This window comes from Grammomys surdaster, unplaced genomic scaffold (genome assembly GCF_004785775.1).
Source record: "Grammomys surdaster isolate TR1022 unplaced genomic scaffold, NIH_TR_1.0 189, whole genome shotgun sequence".
Taxonomy (NCBI): domain Eukaryota; kingdom Metazoa; phylum Chordata; class Mammalia; order Rodentia; family Muridae; genus Grammomys; species Grammomys surdaster.
This window is the reverse complement of record NW_021604634.1, coordinates 766,454-788,741: the sequence shown is the minus strand read 5'-3', so window position 1 is coordinate 788,741 and position 22,288 is coordinate 766,454. Positions and strand designations below refer to the sequence as shown.

At 38.1% G+C, this 22,288-nt stretch overlaps 1 protein-coding gene across 3 annotated transcripts in view; it reads left to right on the top strand.

Annotated features, from left to right (window-relative positions):
* The window catches only part of Atp9b (ATPase phospholipid transporting 9B (putative)), a 216,265-nt gene that overhangs the window by 130,866 nt on the left and 63,111 nt on the right, over positions 1 to 22,288 (top strand). For all 3 annotated transcript variants that reach the window (XM_028768921.1, XM_028768920.1, XM_028768919.1), the window contains exon 13: positions 16,489 to 16,631. In XM_028768921.1, the coding sequence (XP_028624754.1) occupies positions 16,489 to 16,631 (143 nt within the window). The remainder of the gene's footprint in view (positions 1 to 16,488; positions 16,632 to 22,288) is intronic.

Below are 22,288 nucleotides of genomic sequence, written 5' to 3'. Positions count from 1 at the left end.
AAGGATACAGACTGCTTGAATCCAGTTTTGACCAGTGCCAGAGTCAGGTGACATAGTGGGCAGGAAGGGCTCCTGGACATACTCCTTTGGATAGCTACATATGTAGAAACAACCCATCATAGATATCATGTATGCTTGTATTGAATACCATAAATCAGCTCAAGGACAGTATGTCCTCAAATAGTATAACTGTGAAGTCACAGTTCTGTTTTATTCAACAGTTATGACAGAGTTTACTCAGATATGCAGATTCTTGAGGGAGCTATTTGTTGGTACACTTTCAGCCTGCTGATGCATGGCTTGCAATGATCCCATCCACTGCCTTCTGCATAGTATCCTTCTCCCATCGCTTTCCTGCCGTTCCTGTGTATACACTGATCTTCCTGTACAGTACCCACTCTCACTAGACATCGGCCAAGGAGGAAACCTACTTGTTTAGTGTAAAACAAAGAATGTGTCTCCTGCTTAGGAACTCTAGCTTAGGCCAGTCGCATATCACTGCCCAGTTAGCTACTCCTGAACCAGTGGCACAAGACCCAGGCAGATGCTAGGGCTTCTTAGTGCCTGGGAATAGAATTGCAGGCTCTTTCCTATGGGAAAAATGATACCAACTTCTAGACTTGTTGGTAGATACTGTGAAATATAATCTCTCAAGTTATATTAGGCTATCTATCTGTTTTTCTCTGAGTTTAATGACAAAATATTTTAGGACTTCTTCTGAAACTTACCTCCAGATCCTCATTGCACTTTATTTTTGCATGATGTAGTCAGTCATAAATGTTCTTAGATAAATATGCTTAGAAATTCTTATATTCTATGGAGTGAGTTTTTGTACAAATGTCACTAGATGAATCTTGTGGGTTTTTAAAATCATCTATATGCTTTCTTTTAAAGGAACTCTCCCTTACGTTATAAGCAAACTATCTCTCATCGTAATTATGGTTATATTCATTTCCCATGGTGCATTTGTGTGTTTTAAAGCTGTGTTATTAAATGCTTGCCGGCTTAGACTGGCTGTCTTGTGTGAATGGGAAGGTCTTAGAAATAGTGTGCGGCTGGGGAGTCGCATTGGTCAGTCCTTTATGATCTTTACATTTAGTACAGTTAAATGACTTGTCGGCATTTATTTTTACTTTATTTGTTCTACTTCTATATTTTTGTGCCCTTTGAATGTTTTAAAGTCCTTTCTATCCTTGTATTTCTTTGTATTCTGTCCCATTATTCCTGTAGAAATGTTACCCTGCACATAATAAAAAAAACCATTTCTTTGCTTTTCTTTAAAATGATTCAAGGACCTTAAACTATTTGGACTCTAACACCCCCTGTCTCATGATTATATGCCTCCCCAACATACACACAGTGGTGTTTACTTGTATTTAGGGCTTCTGTTCTACACATCTGTCTGCTGTCCTTACTCATACTTGAGACTTGCATGCAGCCTCTGTGGCTTGACCTTCTCCACACCATTCTGGCAGTGCAAGGTTCTAATAGTGAGTTGGTAGTGCTGACCAGGCAGGCAGCATCCTCCTAGGCTCTCCCTTCCTCTGTCACAACTCTTATCTTCCTCTTTGTCTGCTTTGGTGCCCGTCATCACCCTGGCCACAGCTGGATAGTCAACACCTTATAAGCTTATTCTGCTTATCCTTTAAGCTGTCTCCCACTTATCCAGGACAGACAGAAGGACATCCTGCTTATCCAGGACAGGCAAAAGAATAGACTTTGAACAATGCCAATGTCATTTACAGATACCCATAGGGATTATGCTTGAAATAAGACATGTTTTTTTATTATTATTATTTATGTCCTTTCTTTTTTGTTTTGTTTATAATTGAAACAATTGAGAAGCAACCTTAGATGGTGATGTAGGCCACAATTAATGCATCAGGCTCATTTGGACACTAGAAATGCACAAATAAATCAGTATCCTGCTACCTTCATGTCCTTTCCCCCTTTATATTAGCTGACTGCTGGTCAGTTTGATGTCACCTGACACAGACTAGGGTCACCTGGGAAAGGAGGACTCTTAATTGAGAAAATGTCCTCATCAGATTGGCCTATAGGTAGGTCTGTGGAGCATTTTTCCTGATTAATGATTAATTAATGTGTGAGGGCTCTTAACAGTTGTGGGTGGTGCCACCCTGAGCAGGTGACCCTGGACTGAAGGATTAAACAAGCTAAGTGAGCCAGTTAGCAATGTTTCTCCGTGGAAAGGGCTACAGTATCTACCTGCAGGTTCTGGCTTGAATTCCTGCCTTGACTTCTCTGGTTGGTGGATTGTGATGTGGACACACAAGCCAAATAAACTAAAGCCAAGTTGCTTTTGGCCATGGTGTTTATCAGAAAGCAAAGCAGGACACTTGTTGACTATCCAGCTGTGGCCAGGGTGATGGCAGGCACCAAAGCAGACAAAGAGGAAGATAAGAGTTGTGGCAGAGGAAGGGAGAGTCTTGGAAGATCCTGCCTGCCTGCTTGGCACTATCCACAGCGTTTCTCCATGCTTGCTTATGCGTGAAACCTGTTGTCTCCTACTGAAGGAATGGTATTTTCCCATCTTCTTGCAGAAATTATCAAGATTTTCTTTCTTGTGTTCTTCCTTTGAGTTGATTTTTTTTTTTTAAGCTTGTCTGGAATGTTCTGTGATGTTACATTGAAGACTGCTTCTGTTCCATAGTGGGAGAAAGGCTGAAAGAGCCTTTCACCTTAGATCTGAAAAAGCACTTCTATGAGATCTGGACTGGAATTTATAAACTATCTCCCTTGTCTTTGTCTTTAGGAAAATAACGATGTAAAGGTACTTGCCCTACTTTTCTTTTATTTATTTAATAAAATTATTATTATTATTATTAATATTAATTATTATTATTATTGTAACAAAATTATGCCCCAGGAGGATTATTGGAACTAACGGTGATTTCTGTTGTTTTTATATTTGAATAGTTATTTGGATTTAGTGAAAATGGGCAATATCTAATAAGAAAATAAGTACAATATGTATAACTATATAAAACTATATTAAAACACCTTTCATGTGTTTAGAACTGGGAAAATGCCCTAGTGGGTTAAGGAAGTGAGTTAGGCATGGCACTACACACCTATAACCCCAGTGATGGACAATAGAGGAAGGATGATTCCTTAGGCTTGCTGCTCAGTCTTTCCAAACTCACAAGCTCCAAGTTCAATGAGAAATGTAGTCTCAGAAAATACAATGAAAAGTAATAGACAAAGACATTCAGTGTTGTCCCTTTCCCCCTACAAGGCCCCTACAAGCACACACACACTTGTGTGCACACAAGTGTGTATACAAATACAGACATACTCTTACCTTTTCATGTGTTTAGATAAAAAAATAAGTATGAGTGTGCACTTATGCTTGTCTTTGTGTATATATCTTTACACACACATGTATATATGCGCATGTATCAGCATACACTCCTATTTTAGTCTCTATAGTCATTTAAAATACTTGCTAATAAAGTGATGGTGATATCAGACTGCCTACAATCTCATATGCTCTAGCTTTTCAGTGAATTTGTTTAGCATGCTCATCTAAGTGTACTGCGCCTGACTAGACAGTTTTTCAGCCTGCCTTTGCTTTAGCTTACCATGAGCATGCTCACTTTAATATAACACACTGCTGAGTTTTGTACACCTAGACCTAAGTTGTACCAACTCAGCAGAAGGATTGAGAGCTGCAGAGTGTGAGAAGCACAGGAGGCTTATGTAGAGAATTGAGGAGTATCTTTAATGGGAACAAATTTGTTTTCCTGTTGCCAAGTTTCTATAAAATAAGGACAACTCATTTTAGTGTTTAAATGTGCTTTTGGACTTTTAAATATATGTTATTTTGCAAAATATGCAAATCTAGGAAGTAAAGTAATTTTTCCTCTAGTGTCCTAAGAATCAGAAATCATTTCAGGTTTACAAAAGTTAAGTATTTTATTTAAATTACTCAGTTCAATGAAATAGTTTTTAAGCTACTTGATAAAATTTACATTGTCTTTTTTTGTTTGTTTTGTGGGGTTTTTTGAGAGCATAGTTTAATTACAACATTTTTGTTATCCAAAGAGAAATATTACATGATGTAGCTTTTATTGTAATTCTAAAATGAACAGATGTCCCTGTGCATGTCTTCTAACAGGAAGATACCAGCAGAATTGTTAGCACATTAGCATATCCAGGGCCTTGTGTTTGCTGTTCCTTGTCTGTTTTCTTGAGATGCTTTAAAGTGCCTGTGTTTTGATTGATAACTCCAAAACCAGAGAGGCTTTTGCTTCTGCATAAGGCATACATGAACAAGAATGGCAAAAATGCTGTTAGACAAAGAGATAATTATACCCCTTCTGAGGCACACTTAAAACTCTTTTTCAGGCAATGCCTTTCCTAGAGCACTGTACTGCAAGGGGTGTCTGTGAGTTGTGGAAACATAGCTTCTCCTTCATTTTGCCTACGTTACATCAGAGCGTGTGGGAGGCTTTTTCAGGCAATGCCTTTCCTAGAGCACTGTACTGCAAGGGGTGTCTGTGTTGTGGAGACATAGCTTCTTCTTCATTTTGCCTATGTTACCATCAGAGCATGTGGGAGGCTCATCAGAGAAATTTCTAGAACCTATAGACTGAAGACTAGATGGCAACATCTGCACACTGAAGGCTGGACCATCAAAGGTGCCAGGTGGTATTGGTACAAAGTTGTACTAGGGTTAGCAATGAAGTTTCCCCCAAAGGTAATTTCTTAGCAATTTCTGCAAGTTATTGCCAGTACTGAATGGTTTTAGGGTTGTTTGGTTTCTTTTCTTATCCAACAAGTCTTCTACCTGAGAAGGGGTGAGTTCTCACATTGGAGTAGGTAGCTAACCCTTAGACACTGAGTAGCTCTGATACAGTAGTATACTCTGATACATCCACTCACATCTGAGTTTTGAAGTGTCCTCAGACTTGTTTCAGTAGGTATGTGTTAGCTCTTCTCATCTCTGTGACCTGTACGTGCACACACATCCACAAAGAATGTTTATCTCATGTATGTATGTACCAGCATACACTACTTCAGTTTTTGAGATCATTTAAAATACTTGCTTATAAATGATGCTAATACCATCATTATTGTAAACCATCAGTGTTATGTTCAACCACCCTTTGCACATTAACTCTTGCTTTTACTGTAAGTGGAGTATTTCAGTTTTCTTTTTAATTTATAGTAATTCTGTATGTTTATCCAGTAGAATGCTATATAGCACACGCTACATGGCTGAATGTTTTTTCAAATGGTTAACTTCTTGTTTTTCTCAAGAACATTGCATGTATATTTGCTTATGTAAACATAATGTGAAAGTTTTCTTGTTTTATTGCTTTATACAGTTGAAATCATATTAGAGATTACCCTTTTACAATGCTGCATCTTATGTTTAACATGGCTTCACAGATTCATCATTCCTTATACCTTGCCATCCTTATTTGTGACTGTACCACTGAACATGTGTCCAATATTCCATTAAAAAACTTTAGGGAGTTTCATTGTTACTCTACACATTGATCAGTAAGCATGTGAGCATCTGGTATCAAAGTCTAGGAATGAAATTGCTTGGCTATACTTGTCTGTGGCTTTGCTGTGTTTGCTAATATTGGCAGTATTTGAGGTGGTATCAAGTTAGCATATCATTATCAATATAGACCAGTGGTTCTCAGCCTTCCTAATGCTTGTAAACCTTTAATGCAGTTTCTCGTGTTATGGTGACTCTGAACCATAAAGTTATTTTTGTTGCTGCTTCCTAACTAGAATTTTGCTATGGTTATGTATTGTAATTTCCTATGGTCCTAGGCTATCCCTATGAAAGGGTCATTCAGCCTCCCCTCCCACAAGAGGTCATGACCAACAAGTTGAGAACCAGTGATTTAGAATTTCTGTTTGGTGAACTTTCAAAGTCCTTTGTTGTGATGGACAGTTTGTTATGATTTTCATTCCTGTTTTGCTAACATCTTTCTCTATAACTTGACTTTTTTTTTTTTTACTCAGGAAAATAGTTTCTGATTTTACCTTGTTAAATATCCGTGAATCCTTGTAGGATATTGTCAAATTGTGCACCTAGAAATCTTCCTCTGCACCTAGAAGAACCCTGTTCTCTTCTCCGTATCTACTGAATGTGACCACTGAATTTGATCACTAAAAGTGATTTCATTCTCTTGTGATGATGGGACTTGAACTCCGGCTTTCAAGCATGTGGAGTATACATCTACCACAGATAGACTCCAGCTCAAGGAGGTTGGGGTAGGCTAGTGGGGTTATGGCAGAAAGACAAAGGTTGAACCCAAGGCCTTGTCTATGCTAGAGAACTGATTTTTTTTAAAGTAGTATATGATAGAGTTTACAGATCTAGAGTTTTAAATTGTCTCAGCAGCCTTTATAAAATAAGAAAATAAACCTTTCCCCCAGAGGCTTAGTATCATCTGTGTCATGTACACATGTTTATAGCCTGTTGTAGGCACCCTTGGTCTTTCTGCCTCTGACCTAATATCAAACTGATGAATATACCCTCAGAACCGACAGTCTTTAACATAGGCCTTTCCTCCTCCAAGTGCTGAAGCTTCGCTTTGCTCAGTCTTGAATCTGTTGTACCTCTTACCTTTAGATTTCTTTTTGACTTTCTCCATAGAAAAGCAATTTATAAATATTTTATATTTTAAAATCCTATTATAAGTTTTTTCCAAATTCCATTTCATATCTCTTTGCTTCTGGTATGATTACATAATGGTTATCTACAAATGATTAAATCTGGCTTTGGTAAGACATTTTTTCAAACTTTTATATATTCATCACAAAAGGGAGATTTTTTTCTTTGTTTTAACCCTTTGGCACCATTTATCTCTTTTCTTGCTAATAGGCAAACATCTTGTGTGTTATTCACTAAAGCATAAGAATGATGTGCATTCTTCCTTTGTTCCCATTATCAAAGTCAACACATTCAGCATAGCAACATGCTCTTTTTCATAAAACCTCTTCAAGATACTTATTGTTATTTATTCCAATCTGCTAAAGCCTGTTTTCATCTCATAAAACATTTTAAAAATAGTTTCTAAATCTCTAGGTGATTTTGTCTTGAGATGTTTGTTAAATAGATTACCACGCTAAGTTACAGTGCCTGTCTTCTAATGTCATACCTGCTTCTTATTTCTGGGGCAAGACCTAACATGGTCACGGTTTATAACTCTTGGATTTCATTAGATTCTAGTCACTTGTGTTTTCTGGGTGACTCTTCTATCAGTTTATACAAGTGATAATACTTGTAATTTTGCCTTTTCATACCATTTTTCTAGGTTAGTATCGAGATGATACAGGTTCAAAACACAATGATGAATCTCCCATTTTCTCCTATCTAAAAAAAAAAAAATTACATCAGAGTTGTTTATTCTTTAAACACTTCATGGCAAGTAGACCATTGTAAGCCTTCAAGTTCTCTGTGGAAAGACTGGTTAAATTTGCTTTCCTTAGTAGTTACTTTGGCAAAGCTAAAAGTTTGCAAGAGATATGTCAACTATCTAAAATTTCAAATTTACTTACAAGTTTGTTTGATATTTTCCTGCTATTTCATATATGTATAAAGTCTGTCATATTGGTCTTGAAATGTTTTTCTTCATTGATTTTTTAAATTTATTTACTAATTTTGACACAGAGTTCTTAAAACCTTTTTGTCTTTGGATTTTCTCTGTATTTGAGGGTGACTATAATTCCTCACCCTCCAGCCATTGCTCACTGCAGTGTGCTGGGTAACAAGCTTCTGCCGTCATACTCTCCTTCCTCATCTCCACTCTGTAATCTTTTTTTATTGATATTTTATTTACATTTCAGATGTAATCCCCTTTCCTCATTCCCCCACCCACCCAGGAACACCCTATCCCATCCCCCTTCCTCCTGCTTCTGTGAGGATGTGCCCTCACCCACCTGCCCCCACCCACCTCCCCACCCAGGATTTCCCCCACACTGGGGCGTCCAGCCTTCACTGGACCAAGGGCTTCCTCACCCACCTATGCCTGACACTGTCATCTGCTCCTCCTGTTTGTTCCCAACAACAGACTTAAAACGGGTAGATTATGTAAATAATACTATTAGTCTTGTGAGTTTTCTTACTGTATGAAATTTGCTGTTTCATAATGTTACTTTATTTCTACTTTGATTTAGTATTTTCTTTATGATATAGATATTTAACTGGTTAATTTGGAGCCTCTCCTTTCCTTTTGAATACATATTTAAATAATTAATTTCTCTGTAAATATTATTTTGGTTGCATCTCTAAACTTTTTATGCATAGTGTTTTTGTTACTCTCAAACACAGGATTGGGGTTTATTTGTTCCCTTTTTAGATAGTACTTCATGATTTCAGCTTGCCTTGAACTTAACTATGTAGCCAAGAATGGCCTCAAACTAATAGTTCCCCCACAGTTCCCCCACCCTCCTCCAGCCACTGCCCCCTTCTGCCCCCAACCGTTGGATTACAGGAAAAAAAAAAAAGACAAAAACCATTCAAGCCATAACAGGTGTCATGTTGAGTTTAAAAGCTCAAACTATATAAAACCAAAAGCTGTATATACAATGTATGAATAGTTTATATAATTGCAAAATTGAAATGATCTAACTAGTCTGTGGGTTTGGGGGAGGTAGTATAGGAAGGGTGTGACTATTGAGGGTCTCCTGTAGGTGCTTCCTAGGGCTAGTGGATACCTTGACCTTACACATCCATGGGATTGTGGTATACAAAATTTAACTGTTTATAAAAACTAGCAAAGCTTCCCTCAAGTCTGTGTAGTTCATTTGCCTGTCAGTCCTCTGCTTTGAAGAGTCTACAGATCTGTTGGTCCTACTAACAGTGTCCTTTGCCTTACAGAAACTTGGCAATTTTATGAAGTCCCATTAGTCAATTCTTGATCGTAAAGCATATGCCATTGGTGTTCTGTTCAGGAACTTTTTCCCTGTGCCCAAGTATTCGAAGTTCTTCCCCACCTTCTCTTCTATTAGCTTCAGAGTATCTGATTTTATGTGGAGGTCCTTTATCCATGTAGACTTGAGTTTTGTACAAGGAGATAAGAATGGATCAATTAGCATTCTTCTACATGTTGTCTTCCAGTTGAACTAGCACCATTTGTTGAAAATGCTGTCCTTTTTCCACTGGAGAGTTTTAGCTCCTTTGTCAAAGATCAAGTGACCATAGGTGTGTGGGTTCATTTCTGGGCCTTCAATTCTATTCCATTAATCTTCCTGCCTGTCTCTGTACCAATATCCGGTACTTTTTGTCACTATTGCTCTGTAGTACAGCTTGAGGTCAGGGATGGTGATTCCTCCAGAAGTTCTTTTATTGTTGAGAATAGTTTTCACTATCCTGGGTTTTTTGTTATTCCATATGAATTTGAGAATTTACTTTTCTAACTCTGTGAAGAGTTGAGTTGGGATTTTAATGGAAATTGCATTGAATCTGTAGATTGCTTTTGGCAAGATGGCCATTTTTATTATATTAATCCTGCCAATCCATGAGCATGGGAGATCTTTCTGTCTTCTGAGATCTTCTTTGATTTCTTTCTTCGAGGATTTGAAGTACTTGTCATACAGATATTTCACTTGCTTGTTTAGATTCACACCAAGGTATTTTATATTATTTGTGACTGTTGTCAAGGGTATCGTTTCCCTAATTTCTTTCTCAGCCTGTTTATCTTTTGAGTAGAGGAAGGCTACTGATTTGCTTGAGTTAATTTTATATCCAGCCACTTTGCTGAAGTTGTTTATCAGGTTTAGGAGTTCTCTGGTGGAAGTTTGGGGGTCACTTAAGTATACTATCATATCATCTGCAAATAGCGATATTTTGACTTCTTCCTTTTCTATTTGTATCCCTTTGACTTCTTGTTGTTGTCTAATTGCTCTGGCTAGGACTTCCTGTACTATATTGAATAGGTCGGGAGAGAGTGGGCAGCCTTGTCTAGTCCCTGATTTTAGTGGAATTGCTTCGAGTTTCTCTCTATTTAGTTTAATGTTGGCTACTGGTTTGCTGTATATTGCTTTTACTATGTTTAGGTATGGGCCTTGAATTCCCGACAGATTGGGAAAAGATATTTACCAATCCCACATCCAATAGAGGGCTAATATCCAATATATACAAAGAACTCAAGAAATTAGACTCTAGATAATCAAATAACCCTATTTAAAAATGGGATACAGAGCTAAACAAAGAATTCTCAACTGAGGAAATTCAAATGGCCGAGAAGTACCTAAAGAAATGTTCAGCATCCTTAGTCATCAGGGAAATGCAAATCAAAACAACCCTCACACCTTCCACCTTACACCAGTCAGAATGGCTAAGATCAAAAACTCAGGTCATAACAGATGCTGGCTGGATGTAGAGAAAGAGGAACACTCTTCCATTGTTGGTGGGATTGCAAGCTGGTGCAACCACTCTGAAAATCAGTCTGGCGGTTCCTCAGAAAATTGGACATAGCATTACCCAAGGACCCAGCTATACCACCACTCCTGGGCATATACCCAGAAGATGCTCCAACATATAACAAGGACATATGCTCCACTATGTTCATAGCAGCCTTATTTATAATAGCCAGAAGCTGGAAAGAACCCAGATGTCCTTCAACAGAGGATTGAGTACAAAAAATGTGGTACATTTACACAATGGAGTACTACTCAGCTATTAAAAACAATGAATTTGAGAAATTCTTAGGTAAATGGATGGAGCTAGAAAATATCATCCTGACTCAGGTAAGCCAATCACAAAAGAACACACATGGTATTCACTCACTGATAATTGGATATTAGCCCTGAAGCTCACAATACTCAAGATGCAACTCCAGACCACATGAAGCTCATGAAGAAGGAAGACCAAGTGTGGGTGCTTTGGTCCTTCTTAGAAGGAGTAACAAAATACTCAAGGGAGCAAATATGGAGACATAGTCTGGGACAGAAACTGAAGGAGGGGCCGTCTGGAGAGCATTCCACCTGGGTATCCATCTCATGTGCAGTCACCAAAGGTAGACGCTGATGTGGATGTCAGGAAATGCATGCTGACAGGAGCCTGATATAGCTGTGTCCTTAGAAGTCTGCCAGAGTTTGACATATTCAGAGGCAGATGCTCACAGCTAACCATTGAACTGATCAAGGGGTTCCCAATGGAGGAGTTAGAGTGAAGACTGAAGGAGTTGAAGGGGTTTTCGGCCCCATGAGGAGAGCAACAATACCAACCAACCAGAGCTCCCAGGATCTAAACCACCAGCCTGGGAGCACTTAGGGAGGGACCCATGGCTCCAACTGTATATGTAAGGGAGGATGGCCCTGTCGGGCATAGGTGGGAGAGGAGATCCTTGGTCTCATGAAGGCTGGATGCTGTGAGGGGGGTAATTTGAAGGTGGGTGGGGGCACATCCTCATAGAAGCAGGAGGAGGGGGGATAGGATAGGGGGTTCTTGGGCGGAATAGGAAATGGGGTAAGGGGATAACATCTGAAATGTATATATAATATCCAATAAAAAAATTTAAAAAATAGAAGAGGTTACAAAAAGAAGAAACAAAACAGAGTCAGCCTGCTTTGTGAAAGCTCCTAACATAGGAGGCTGAAGTCTCAGGTGCTCTAGTCAGGGAGCTAAGAGTTCGTACTGTTGCGTGCACACCTACTGTTATATGCAGAGCAGAACTCAACCTGCCTACCTTTCGTTTTCTTTCTTCCTGCAGTAAAGTTGGTCATCAGCCCCATTTGCACATAGCTTTACTCTCTACAGATCTACTTACCATGGTCAACTCTGGTCTAAAACTATTAAATACTCAATACAATATTTTGAAAAAGAGCACATCTGTTAATTTTATATTATTGTATATAATTGTTATATATTTTATAGATCATGTATATTTTATAAATCATGTAGAATTATTTATATAATATATACTATACAACATAGTATATACTTATATACTATATAATATACTATTTCATATTGTAAAAGCTATATTATATGATTATTGTTAAATACTATGACTAGTTTATAAATTTATTTCACCAAATATTACAGATCAGAAGATGTATAACATACCTAGAAGTGGGTCCAGTCTTTGGCTTCAAGGATCCACTGGGGATGTTGAAATACATTCCTGGTGAGCTAGAATGATGACTAGACACAAAGTAGCACATAAGCACATGCCTTTGCTTCTTTGTGCTCTATGCATTGAACTCTTGCTATTTCCATTTTTTTGTTGAATTTAATATTTGAATAATTGGTATCTCTCTTATGTTTGCAAATACATTTAGTACCTTATTAGACTTTTGAGTTGATTGTGGTACTTCTAAAATGTTTTAAAAATGGGGTAAGGGGATAACATCTGAAATGTATATATAATATCCAGTAAAAAAAATTAAAAATAGAAGAGGTTACAAAAAGAAGAAACAAAACAGAGTCAGCCTGCTTTGTGAAAGCTCCTAACATAGGAGGCCGAATGCATTTATTTGTTCAGGTCATGCATGTCGTGATCTGAGTATGGAAGTCATAGAACAACTTTTGGGAGTTTGTTTCCTCCTTCCACAGTGTCCTGAGGATCTACCTCAGTTTTCAAGCTTGAAGTTCATGCACTTTTATCTGATGCATCTTGTTTGGCCTAAGGTCTAGTTTCTGCTGAAACCTTGGTTGAGCACTGGAGTGAATATCAAGTCAGCCTTTAGTAAGAGATTACAGAACTACCATATGCTAAAATTAGGAGCAGATACAAGTTACACCTAACATTAAGTGCGTTAACCTGACTTTCTTCACCAGAGAATGTAGGAAGATGAATTGTCAGGAGTTTATGCTAACTGGAATATACAAATGTAAGCAGAAAGGTTGGTCTGTGTTGCCATTTGGTGGTACACAGGTTTCTGGAAAAGGTTGAAGCTGAATTTTGAGTTCTAGACTTGTACTATGCATTTATCTGGGCTTGATGGCACAGGACTGTGCTTGTATCATTTTAGCTACAGGAGTTCTGGGAAAGCCCACCTAAGCTACTAAGTAAATTGAAAACTAACCAGGCCATTTACAGACCTTAACTAAAACCAGAGAGATCGTTAGGGACTGTGGGTATAGCATAGTAGTAGAGCACTTTGAGAAGGAAGTTGGGAAGTTGGCCTGTTGACCTGTTGTCCTCCTGTTCACTCACAGGTATTTTGATTCATCTAAGGTTAAAGGTTGCTCCGGTAGCAGTTCTGATCCAAAGCACAGCAGGGTTCAACTGGTCCTGGAGATGACAACCTTAGCTACAATATGGTGCATGGACAGTTCACCAGGGAAAAGCCTCTGCTGCCGCCTGCAGTATAATATCAAAATAGGAGATGCAGAACATTTCAGATAAAACAGCCGTGTCCTTCACCCATTTATGGGTCTTTATAGAAACGGGTTTTGTTTACATTTGGTAAAAGTTCTGATGAAAGTGGTTTCTGTTTGGTTTTTTTGTTGTTGGGTCTTTTTTGGTTTTGTGTTGTTGTTTTTTGTTTTGTATGTATGTATGTATGTTTATTTATTTATTTATTTATGGCTCAGATTAGAATTGGCATATGAATTATTTCAGGTAGATTTGTTCCCCAATGAGAATTGTGCATATTTCTCAGGCAGGCTAGGGACTGGGCTCACCTGGCAGTGATAAGTGCTAAGGTTTAATTGTAACAAATTAGAGCTTAAATATAGCAAGCATCCTGGGGCTTAAGTGGATTGTATTGTGTATTTTGGGGAAAATGCACTTGAAATTTATTCAGACTCTTAAGTTTCTTCTTCAGGTATTTGTCGCTGTGAGATTAGACTGTTTGTATAAAAATAAACCATCATGAAGGCAGTCTTACATTTTGAAATTCATCTCATGTTTGTCAGTATTGCAAAAGTGAATATATATATATATATATATATACATATATATATATATATATATATATATATATATATATATATATATATATACACACATTTGCTTTTATAATCAGTCAACATCCCTGAAAGACTACTTACTCAGGCAGTCAGTTTTCCATAGTGTATGATATGTCCTGCCTCAGTGAACCATCTGAAAACAAGTGTTTTCTACCTGGCATAGGTCTATGGGTAAGAGTGTCACAGGTACTTAGCAGTAGAATGCATTTACTGTGCATCTGGTATTTGCTACTGTCTAACATGTTTCTGTAATCATGTGATTCATGGATTACGGAGCATGTCAGAGTTGGCATGTTCCTGGATAAAGGTCTTGTGTTTAGAAACTATACAAGCAGGGCATTACTAAGAAGTAAATTCAGTATATTTGTTACTCTGCAGCCATAGTGTTTGGATGCCTTAGAGACTTAGCATTTAAAGCAAATTATCCTTTAGTATTTGACAAAATCCACAACATGAATCATGGTGCATGTAGAGCTTAATTCCTTGTGTAGGAGTGTCTTCTTTAGTTGACTTGTTTTCAGTGATGAATTTCTGTTCTCTGCTCCTTATCCTTTCTGTTCTCCTCTTTGCCACTACAACTACTTCTATGTATATCGTTTGTTGGCTGTTAGTATTCAACCTAAAATGGTCCTAGAGTATGTATGTATGTATGTATGTATGTATGTATGTATAATATTCTATGAACTAATACATTTATGTAATTCTTTAACAACATAAATTGCTTGGTTTGAAAAGAACTTTGCAAAACAAGTTTGGTGATGCTTCTTTGGTTTTTCCACCCTGAGGCTGGTGAGGGCTGTAAGCTGGAACCCAGTGCAGGGTGACGTTTTTCAAAGCAACTTAACCAAAATCCAAAAGAACCCAACACATGGGCAAGTCTATGAGCCAAATAATCGGAGGTGTAGAAAAACTAGACAAAAGTCAGATCTCACTGCTGTGTGTCTTCTCTTACTGGTTTACCTCACTTGCTCAATTCCCTTCCAACTTCTGTGTTTGTTTCAAAAAGGGTGTGGTCTTAATTAACTCTCTTGTTCATAAGGAATCTGTTTTTCAACCCAAATCAAATCAGAATCCAAAGGGAATGTTTTGCGTTTCCTATTCAAATACCCTCTTCTTCCTAAAGCTTCCTAGAAGGTACTGTGATGTCACACCTGTTGACAAAGATATCCCTCACACTTAACACATACAAATTTACCAGCTTCTCACAGATTCTAGTATAGAGGGAAGGCCATGGTGCCACAGGGACTCGGTGAAATGTGTGTGGTGGTTCTGACTTGCAGACTCACACAGTAGTAGACCTGTGGTCCTTCCTAGAATGTCATTTTCTGTCCCTTCAGCTTAAGGACGGTTGCCATTTATTAGTTTGCTTCACTCTTTTAACAAAAGACAGAGAGCTGGAGAGATGTGCACAGGTGACTGCCAGTTAACAGTTTTCCTGCCAACTAGTGCAATTCAGTCTCAGTGGGAGAGGATGTACTTAATCCTGTAGAAATTGATGTCCCAGGGAAGGGGGATGCTGATGAGTGAAGTGTGGGTGGGGGAGCACCCTCTTAGAAACAAAGGGGTGGGGGGACAGCAAGGGGGCAACATTTGGAATATAAATAAATAAAATAATTTAATTTAAAAAGAAGGTTGAACCTTATGAGTTACCATGTTGATAGGTCATACATGGTTGGTGAATAGCAGTTTCATCTCTGTGGTTTTCACCAGCAGTTCTCAACCTTCCCAGTGCTTCAGCTCTTTAGTCTAGCTCCTTGTGTGTTGGCGAATCCACCATAACATTGTTGTTGTTGTTAGTTCATAACTAATTTTGCTACTGTTACAAATCATAATGTAAATATCTGATATGCAGAATATCTGATATGTGACCCTTGTGAAAGAGTTGTTCAACTCTCCAAAGGGATCTCAACCTGCAAGTTGAGAATGACTGGTTTACACAGTCTTGTTCACTGAGCTCGCATAGGTTAGTTAGGTGAGTTGACACAAACAGGTGTGCTTTGACTACTTCCTCCAGTGGACAGTTTTACAGTGTTTTCTTATGTAGCCACTCTTTAACTAAAGCCTGGAAGACCCTCCAAAATCCATCTATTGTAGTCCTATGCTTTAAGATGAGATTGCAGGAAAATTGTCCCAGGTAGAATGACCCCTTACATGTCTTAACCTTACAGATCAGAAATTTTTAATACTAAAAACTCACTAAGAAGCAGTGTGCCTACTCCAGAGGCCTCAAGCCCCATTTCACATGTTTTGCATAGTAATCCTTCCATGATTCCCTAAGCATGTGCATTTTCCTCTCTAAGCCCACAGTTCTCTGGGTGTTAACTGAGTGCTGAGAATCAGTTGCCTGCTTCTCTTCTAGCTCATACTGTAACTCATGCAAGAGGAGTGAGTTATCCACCAACTATCACTGTGAACATTATCTAAAGGATAAAAGCACCTGTTAAAGTCTGAAAGCTAAGATTATTTATTCCTATAAAAATTAAAGTTATATATAAGTACATTTAGATGAAACCAGAGGAGTAGACATGTTGTATCGGTCTGGAAGCATTGACCATCATGGTGGTTTTACTTGGCAGTCTGCGAGTAAACTTGGACATGGGCAAAGCAGCATATGGATGGATGATTATGAAAGATGAGAATATTCCTGGTACAGTTGTTCGGACCAGCACAATACCAGAAGAACTTGGACGCCTGGTGTACTTACTGACAGACAAAACAGGTACTGTTCATATCTGTTTGTCTTTCAATAGACCAGATAACATCACAAATATCTTATGTGCGCATGAGCACATGTATATGTGCCATAACTGACTGCTGGATTTATAGGTTTCTAGACTTGACGTTTGAAAACTATTTATATGATTGAATCTCCATCCTTTCATATGTTCAGTACCTCCACAGTCAGCAAAACATAACTTTGCTGTAGCTTTAAATCACTTTTTTTGTATTTTGATTCTTCTAACATCTCATAATTTTTTTTCTTGCTACTACCACATATCTGTCTAGTGGCTTAAGAGCAGAACATGTATTTCTTTATTGTAGGTGATGCTTGGGTTGTTGGAAGTGATGGAAATTGAGTGCTCTAGCAATACACCCTCCTGCATTGATCACTACACTTGTCTCTCCCACTCTGTAGCTCCATCTCTATTTTGTCCTTATTTTGTGTTTTTGTATTAAAGAATTCTTAATCTATAATGTACTAAATAAAAGATAATGATTTAAATTTCTAGTAATTGTTAGTGAATTAGAAATAAAAGCTTATATGCGTAGAATTATTACATACATAGCATAATTAAAACATGTTCCAAACACAATTCAGCATCACCTTTAATTAATGTCAGTAGTTAACTATAATATCACATTTAAGTAATGTTAGTAGTTAAACTACAAAGAATACAGATGTACTTGCAACATGACTGAACATTATTATAAAACTCTTTCAATTTTCAAAAAGGTATAGAAGTAGATGTATAACTGGTTAAGAACACATATTTATATAGGTGTGAGAACCAAGGCAGTCAACTAATGACTTTAAAATATATGAAACGAGCAAAATGGCAACTTACAGATTCAAATATTCCACTTACAAATACTCTCCTTTGAAGGGTATAAGTGAAAGTACGCTGGAAAATAAAGCTCCCATAGCATGAGTTGCCTAACATGTGGTTGTGAAGTTGAGTACCTGGATGGGTGTGTGTGAAAAAAACCAACTGGACATTGCTGCTAAATGTAACTGAAGACTTTGATAAATGTGAATTCAGCTTTCTGCTGGTGTCAGCTCCCCTGGGGAATTTGGAAGTTTAGTGTAACTGAGGGTCCAGTTTGGGGATTTTTATTTCAATTTTGGTACTGTACCAGATGAAGAACAGACATGGGATGCTCACAAGTGCAAGTGGCCTATTCAGAAGTAAGAGGTCTCTGCTTCAAGAGTAGACAGAGGGAATGTGCCTGGAGTTTGCTCTCCCAGTTCCAGTGAGCTGACAGGAAGTTTGCTGAAGACAGTGCAATGCTAACAAAAAGTGAACACCATTCCAACACCGAGAAGAGCTAGAGGGAGGAGGAAGTCAATACAAAGCACTGAAGCTCAAGATGGCTACAAGGATGAGTCACACAGAGGGAAGAATTCTCCAGATCAGAGTCCTTGAGAAGAGGAGCCACTACATAGCCAGTATGCCTGAGGAGCAGATGGCCATCAGAATCAGCCGCTGAACATGTGTGCACTGCTGGGTAAAAGTACCACATCGCTGTGAGCTAGCTGCTTTCTCCTGCTGATAGGGGTGCTAAAACCAGAATCTCCAGAGTCAAACAGAATACCAGTATGAGCAAAAAAGCACAGAGCTGGGAAGAATCTGCTGGAGAATTTTTAGTCCTTAAGATAATTTAGTTTAGTTTAATATGTAAGCCTAGTATCCTGTGTCCCACAGCAGTTAGGGCATTTAGTGGAAAAAAAAAAAAGCAACAATGAGAATGCCACAGATGGTTAAAGTAGTCAGGACTAAGTTCAAAGTTTGCAAGACCCGAATGTATATAATTTCTAAAGCTGAAACCCTGAAAGAAGACCTAAGTTGATTAATAGGTATGATGCCTGTAACTAGGGTTTCTCAGTTTTATAAGCACAAAATAAAGTAGAAGTTCCTACTTGCTTTGGGCTGGGATGGTATATATCACATTATGAATGGATTTGGGCTGTGTCATTAAAATATATGTGTTGTACTTCTCAGCAGTCATTCTCCTACTTTTTCCTCTCCCCAAAGAAATGTCTGAGTGACTGTAAGGAGTGGGGGAGTATAAGAGAATGCTGACAGTGTTGCTTCAGTTAACAAAAGCAAAGCTGTCTAGTTAGAATACACAGAAACTAAACGTTGTTAAAGTAGAATCTAGGGTCACCTGGAACTGCACTCCTGTAACCAAGAGAGACAGCCAGGAGAGATGTGAGTTGAAGGCCAGCCTGGGCTACAAGGTAAAACACTGTCTCAAAAATTAATTTTAAAAATAAATAGGTAAGTATAGGGTGTTCATACTGTCCAGAGCCCCAACAAACAGGGAGAACAAAGGAAGGATGTGTACCCATGGAGAGATTTTAAATCACAGTGGTGAAGGACTAAGAGACAGAGAAGGAAAAACTAAATCCGTAATGTTTGTTGATCATGAAAGTGTTAAAGCAAACAATTAAACCACTTAACACTTAAAGAAAAATAGCCAGTCATGCTTTAAAAAAAAAAAAAAAAAGACAAAACATGAAGAGAAAAACTATCATGGAAGTAACTAGGAATCAAAAGAAAACTGTCATTTACGTGAATATCAAACAAGATAGATTCTAAGAAGCACGATTTCAGAAAGCGGGATAGGTTCCCAATAGAAGGTTGAATTTTAGATACATATACACTTTAAAGGCCTTAGTATACAAGCACAAAGTGATGGATGCAGGAGAAAATTATGGTACCAGCTATCACAGAAGGAAATTTTAGCATCACTTTATGTAGTTGATCTTCCAAGCAGATATTCAAGTGGTCAACCAAATAAAAGTCCAAATAACTCTGATCTCATGGGATAGACTGACTTCTGTGTCTGCCATCCAGAGAGCAAATTTTCATCTAGTGTGTGTGGGAAACTTAGGGAATCTCAGTGAACTCCAGGCAGTGAGTGTACCTACTCACAGTAAAACAGAAATGGTGGAAGTGTGGAACATAGTGGAAGTAACAAATAGAATCACTGCTATCTTTGGTTAACATCATAAGTAGTAAAAAGTTAGGAGTACACTAGAAATAGCAAATAGAATCACTTGCTATCATTACCTGCAGGATGTTCAAGGAACTTGTGTTTTTCAATAAAAGAGACTGGACATTGTAATGTATGCCTTTAGTTCCAGCACTCTGAGGCAGAGACAGGATCTACACAGTGAGTTCCAGACATCTTGACTACATAGAAAAACCCAAAAAAGACACACACACAGAGAGAGCGGGGGGAGATATTAATCTTAAGAGCAGTGAAAATCAAAGATATAAAAGGAGATCTTAAGAATAAGAATGGAAATCAGAGGCATGGTATCCAACAGCCAGTTAAGAGTGTGGTGCTGTACATCTGTGGTCCCAGCTGCTTGGACAGCTAAGGAGGAGAGGCTCTTGAGTCTTGAATTCAAAGCCAGCCTGGACAACATAGCAAGACCCTTTCTTAAACGATAACTGTAAAGATAAAACAGAGAGCACAATACAGCTGGACAGTCTTTTGAGAAGACTTTATAAAATAAATGTAACTTGAAAGAAAAACTGGAAAAAAAACCAAAAATATAGATAAACATATTGAACAAAGCTACAATCATGATATTTAAAGTCATAAGAGAATAGCTGTTCTTATTGCTATTGTCACCAGCTTAAAATGCAACCAATAGAACAATTCTTCTCAAGGAAATATAAGCCATTAAATCAGACCATAAGAAATAGTTTTAGGACCTGAAACCTTTTAAATTTTCACATGGGTTTATTTTGTATAGGTAGTACATGTGCATTCTACCTTGGAGAATTCTGCTCTCTATCATGGAGAGTGAGTGGACAACAACTTGGAGTCATTTTTCTCCTGCTCTATGGGTTCTGGGGATTGAACTCAGGGCACTGGGGTTGACAAGTGCCTCTACCTGCTGAGCCATCTCACCCACCCCATCCTAAAACTATTCAAACTCATTTCCAAAAGCTCTCCTAACACCAACTCCAAATAATTTTATGGGTATTTTTATCACTCTTTCAAGCATACTTCGTATAGTATAAACTCACTTATTTGGAGAGGAGAAAGTAGATAGCATAATTTATTGATAGAAAATTCAAGCCACAACAAGGTAAGGGGGGAACAAAACCAGAAAAATAAAAGTATTGGCATCTGTTGCATACCAATCTAAAAATCATAAATAAAGTACTAAAGCTAGTTATGTTTAATATTTAAAACCGTGCACAAGGAGAAAACCACAATGAAGTATATAATAATAGATGAATTATAACAGGTGAGAGGCATTTATTAGAAGTCATTGCCTAGCTATGAGCTCATAATAAAACTTGAATACATTGAGATGCCCTTAACTGGGCTGTTTGAAGCCCTGTGATCAATGCAAATATAATGTAAAGCCCTAGATAGATGTGCTCCAGGGCCTAAAGGCTTGTTTAAATTTAGAAATCTATCACTAAAAATTACAGCATTGTCGTAAGAAAAAAAAAACTCAGGGACCCCCTCCAGTCCAGTAAAGCATTTGATGACTTTCAACTTAGTACCTATCCATACAAAGTTGATTAGCAAACTGGAGGTGAAGATGAACTATTTTCTTTCTAGAAAAGGATATTCCCAACATATAATTTCACTTAGCAGTAAGTTATTTCAAGTGTTTCCCCAAGACTAGGAACAACGAAAAGATAGCATAGTCAATATTGTATTTGAGTTATTAGCTCATGTTGGAAAGTAAAGAAAGGGTCAAAGGTTAAGAAAAGAAGAATGTAATCCTAGATGTTTAGTGGAAGAATGGGTCTGTAGGCAGGAGAATTGACTGCAAATTCAGTGCCTTCCTGGACTACAGAGTAAATAAAAAGCCAGCCTGAGCATCTTATCTTAGTAAGACTTCACCTTAAAATAAAAATTAAAACATGACTGGAGCCATAGCTCAGTGGTAGAGGGCCTGGGTAGCATAGACAAAGCCCTAGGTTCAATCCTTGTTCCTACCAAAAAGGAGGGGGTTTAGGGGATGACAGTGAAGTGCTTATTAGCAGGTAGCATACACAGTAAATCTAATAAGTTTATAGATTAATATTAGAATTGTAGGTCATTTTAGCAAAACTTAGAAATATCATGCTTACAAATAACAAAACCAGAAAATTTTACTGAGTAATATTCACCGACATAAAGTAAAAGTGATTAATGTAATTGTATTCCTTGTGGTTGGAGAGTGTATTTTATATAGCATTTGACCTTTCTAATTCCCAGAGGCTATACAAAGTATGCCAAAGCTTAGTACAAGGCAGAGAGCACTCTATTCCACAGTGTTCCAGCCTGACAGCTATGGGGTTAGCCCTGACTGCTCTTTCCCGCCAGCCTTTCCTCTAACCTCATGGGTCGATGGGAAGCTTCTCACTTGATGGGTAGGGGGATGCATGTGTTCTACTTCCCTCCAAAGAGGTCTTCCTGATTGATTTTCAGAATTCACTTGACTACCCCCAGTGGTGCCAGACTGTCCATGGAAGTCAGAGGGAAGGTTCGAGAGACCAGCTTCAACTCAGGAGGCCAGGTCTCAGGTGCTCCATAGGGTGGGCATTGGGAGGCTCTGTGCTGTATGGGTCCAGAGGCCCATGCCAGCCACCTTCCCAAACAAGTTCTTCCAGTGTCTGTCTTTGGCTACTTGCT